This window comes from Etheostoma spectabile, unplaced genomic scaffold (genome assembly GCF_008692095.1).
Source record: "Etheostoma spectabile isolate EspeVRDwgs_2016 unplaced genomic scaffold, UIUC_Espe_1.0 scaffold383, whole genome shotgun sequence".
In the NCBI taxonomy this organism is placed as follows: Eukaryota; Metazoa; Chordata; class Actinopteri; order Perciformes; family Percidae; genus Etheostoma; species Etheostoma spectabile.
In genome coordinates this window covers 1481-5000 of record NW_022605597.1, presented here as the reverse complement: position 1 = coordinate 5000, position 3520 = coordinate 1481, and the positions used below count along the sequence as shown (strand labels likewise).

The following is a 3520-nucleotide window of genomic DNA, read 5'->3' as shown; positions in this document are numbered from 1 at the left end:
GCTAGGAAGAGCATGAGGACATTATTACCCCACAAATCCGGTCCCCCACTGTCAGTGTTAAACACACACTATAACAGGTTTCAGTAAATTATGTCCTTAAGTCCAAAGCAAGATCACCTACAACAAAAACAAGATAAAACTACCAAAAGCCGTCTTGGTTCATCTTTCCACTGTTCCAACTATCACCACTCTGGTCTGGTTGGAATAAACTCTTAATTCACCCATTTACATGTGGAGATATGCTGCTCTATACACGCTTAAAGTAGTGATTATTTACATGGAGTCTGGTGGAGATATGCTGCTCTATACACGCTAAAAGTAGTGATTATTTACATGGAGTCTGGTGGAGATATGCTGCTCTATACATGCTAAAAGTAGTGATTATTTACATGGAGTCTGGTGGAGATATGCTGCTCTATACACACTAAAAGTAGTGATTATTTACATGGAGTCTGGTGGAGATGTGCTGCTCTATACACGCTAAAAGTAGTGATTATTTACATGGAGTCTGGTGGAGATGTGCTGCTCTATACATGCTAAAAGTAGTGATTATTTACATGGAGTCTGGTGGAGATATGCTGCTCTATACACGCTAAAAGTAGTGATTATTTACATGGAGTCTGGTGGGTTTGGTGACGATGATTTCAGGGCTGTTTCATGTTAAAGTAAAAGGATCTTACTCTTTAACTAAAAGCTCTATCTCTGTAGAGATCCTTTACATAATGTTGTCAGACACTTAGAATAATAATTTCAGCATTTCGGCAGGAAAAAACAGAACTTTTAGTGGACATAAATTGAAGGTGCACAATTGCATTAAGATTACATTTCTGCCTGGAAAGACTTTTGTTCACATTAGTCACTCAGACACCAATGCATGGGGAAATAGGGTCCAGGTTGATACAGAAGGAAATTACCCATTAAACTGTCAGATGTAAGTGCATGGCGTTCTCCACCCATAAAAAGAAACCTAACGGAGTGGAGGCCTGGCGAGATGCCACCGCAGCCTCAGCCATTCGGTGACAATAAAGACATAATGTGATTTTGTGATGTCTATTAGGAGGGATGGAAGCCGACAGTCGTTCTTCAACCCCCACTTTATGTTACAATCCAATTCAATGGGAGCATGACAGACACAGAAAGACCGCGACATGTACAACACCTGGTAATTGTTTCTGAAGATTCATTTGACATTTAGCTGCGGACGGCGGGCATGTACGCCGCGACCCGTCTGGTCTTTCATACTGATTGAGGTCAGAGTTGCTCAAACAACGGACTTCTTCTCTCCTGGATTAGGGTTAACCTCTGCTCCTGGAAACTGCTGTTTCGGGACAGTTTTCTTAATCTCAGTCCAGCAAAAAATAAGATTTGTATCCCCCCCTTAGTATTTGTATTGGTTTTTTTGGTCAAACACCATACATGTGAATACATAATGGCTCTAGATATGCTGCTCTATACACGCTAAAAGTAATGATTATTTACATGGAGTCTGGTGGAGATATGCTGCTCTATACACGCTAAAAGTAGTGATTATTTACATGGAGTCTGGTGGAGATATGCTGCTCTATACACACTAAAAGTAGTGATTATTTACATGGAGTTTGGTGGAGATATGCTGCTCTATACACGCTAAAAGTAGTGATTATTTACATGGAGTCTGGTGGAGATATGCTGCTCTATACACGCTAAAAGTAGTGATTATTTACATGGAGTCTGGTGGAGATATGCTGCTCTATACACACTAAAAGTAGTGATTATTTACATGGAGTCTGGTGGCGATATGCTGCTCTATACACGCTAAAAGTAGTGATTATTTACATGGAGTCTGGTGGAGATGTGCTGCTCTATACACGCTAAAAGTAGTGATTATTTACATGGAGTCTGGTGGAGATATGCTGCTCTATACACGCTAAAAGTAGTGATTATTTACATGGAGTCTGGTGGAGATATGCTGCTCTATACACGCTAAAAGTAGTGATTATTTACATGGAGTCTGGTGGAGATATGCTGCTCTATACACGCTAAAAGTAGTGATTATTTACATGGAGTCTGGTGGAGATGTGCTGCTCTATACACACTAAAAGTAGTGATTATTAACATGGAGTCTGGTGGAGATATGCTGCTTATACATGCTAAAAGTAGTGATTATTTACATGGAGTCTGGTGGAGATATGCTGCTCTATACACGCTAAAAGTAGTGATTATTTACATGGAGTCTGGTGGAGATGTGCTGCTCTATACACACTAAAAGTAGTGATTATTTACATGGAGTCTGGTGGGGGGACGTTGTAGAGCGTCCTCTGGTGGACAGACTATGCAACTATAAAAACATTGGGGGAGGGGGGGTGGGGACCATTCGTACCGGTCCGAAGCTGTTGCTGTCCAAACTGTGTCCGTGGTGGTCTCCCTCGATCCAGAAGTGGCCGTCAGGGACCCGGACGTACCGGTTCTTGTAGCCCAGAGTCCTGAAGACACGAGGGACACAAAATACAAGATTTGGGTTTTTTAATTTCATGTTTCATAGACCAACGTTTAGTTTTCTGTCAAAATCTCAAGTTAAAACCTCCTGAAGACACTTTTCACAATTTTCGAATTTTTATCCAACATTTTTTGTCACTTTTTGACGTTTTCTCACTTTTCCCAAAGTTCTTTGTTGATTTTTTTTTGATATTTTTTATGTTGTTTTGAAGTTTTTGAAGTTGTCCCTTAGTCCTTGTTGATTTGTTTTTTTTGGGGACATTTTTGTTGTTTTGACCAAGTTTTTTTTTCCAGCTGGGAGGAGGCCGCGGGGAAGACCCAGGACTAGGTGGAGGGAAGTCCAGCTGGGAGGAGGCCTCGGGGAAGACCCAGGACTAGGTGGAGGGAAGTCCAGCTGGGAGGAGGCCTCGGGGAAGACCCAGGACTAGGTGGAGGGACGTCCAGCTGGGAGGAGGCCTAGAGTAAGACCCAGGACTAGGTGGAGGGACGTCCAGCTGGGAGGAGGCCTCGGAAGACCCCGGACTAGGTGGAGGACGTCCAGCTGGAGGAGGCCTCGGGAAGACCCAGGACTAGATGGAGGGACGTCCAGCTGGGAGGAGGCCTCGGGAAGACCCCGACTAGGTGGAGGGACGTCCAGCTGGGAGGAGGCCTCGGGGGAGACCCAGGACTAGGTGGAGGGATTCCAGCTGGGAGGAGGCCTCGGGGAGACCCAGGACTAGGTGGAGGGACGTCCAGCTGGGGAGAGGACTCTGGGAAGACCCAGGACTAGGTGAGGGACGTCCAGCTTGGGAGGAGGCCTCGTGGAAGACCCCGGACTAGGTGGAGGGACGTCCAGCTGGAGGAGGCCTAGAGTAAGACCCAGGACTAGGTGGAGGGACGTCCAGCTGGGAGGAGGCCTAGAGTAAGACCCAGGACTAGTGGAGGGATGTCCAGCTGGGAGGAGGCCTTGGGGAAGACCCCGGACTAGGTGGAGGGATGTCCAGCTGGGAGGAGGCCTCGGGGAAGACCCAGGACTAGGTGGAGGGAAGTCCAGCTGGGAGGATGC

General features: G+C 45.7%; 1 protein-coding gene across 1 annotated transcript in view; it reads right to left on the bottom strand.

Moving 5' to 3' along the window:
* Window positions 1–2462, bottom strand: part of immp2l (inner mitochondrial membrane peptidase subunit 2) — a gene marked incomplete at its 5' end in the record, with an annotated part of 10923 nt that extends 8461 nt beyond the window's left edge. The window contains 1 exon segment of the mRNA XM_032511547.1: window positions 2360–2462. Coding sequence (XP_032367438.1) covers window positions 2360–2462 — 103 coding nt within the window.
* Between the last annotated feature and the right edge of the window lie 1058 nt (window positions 2463–3520).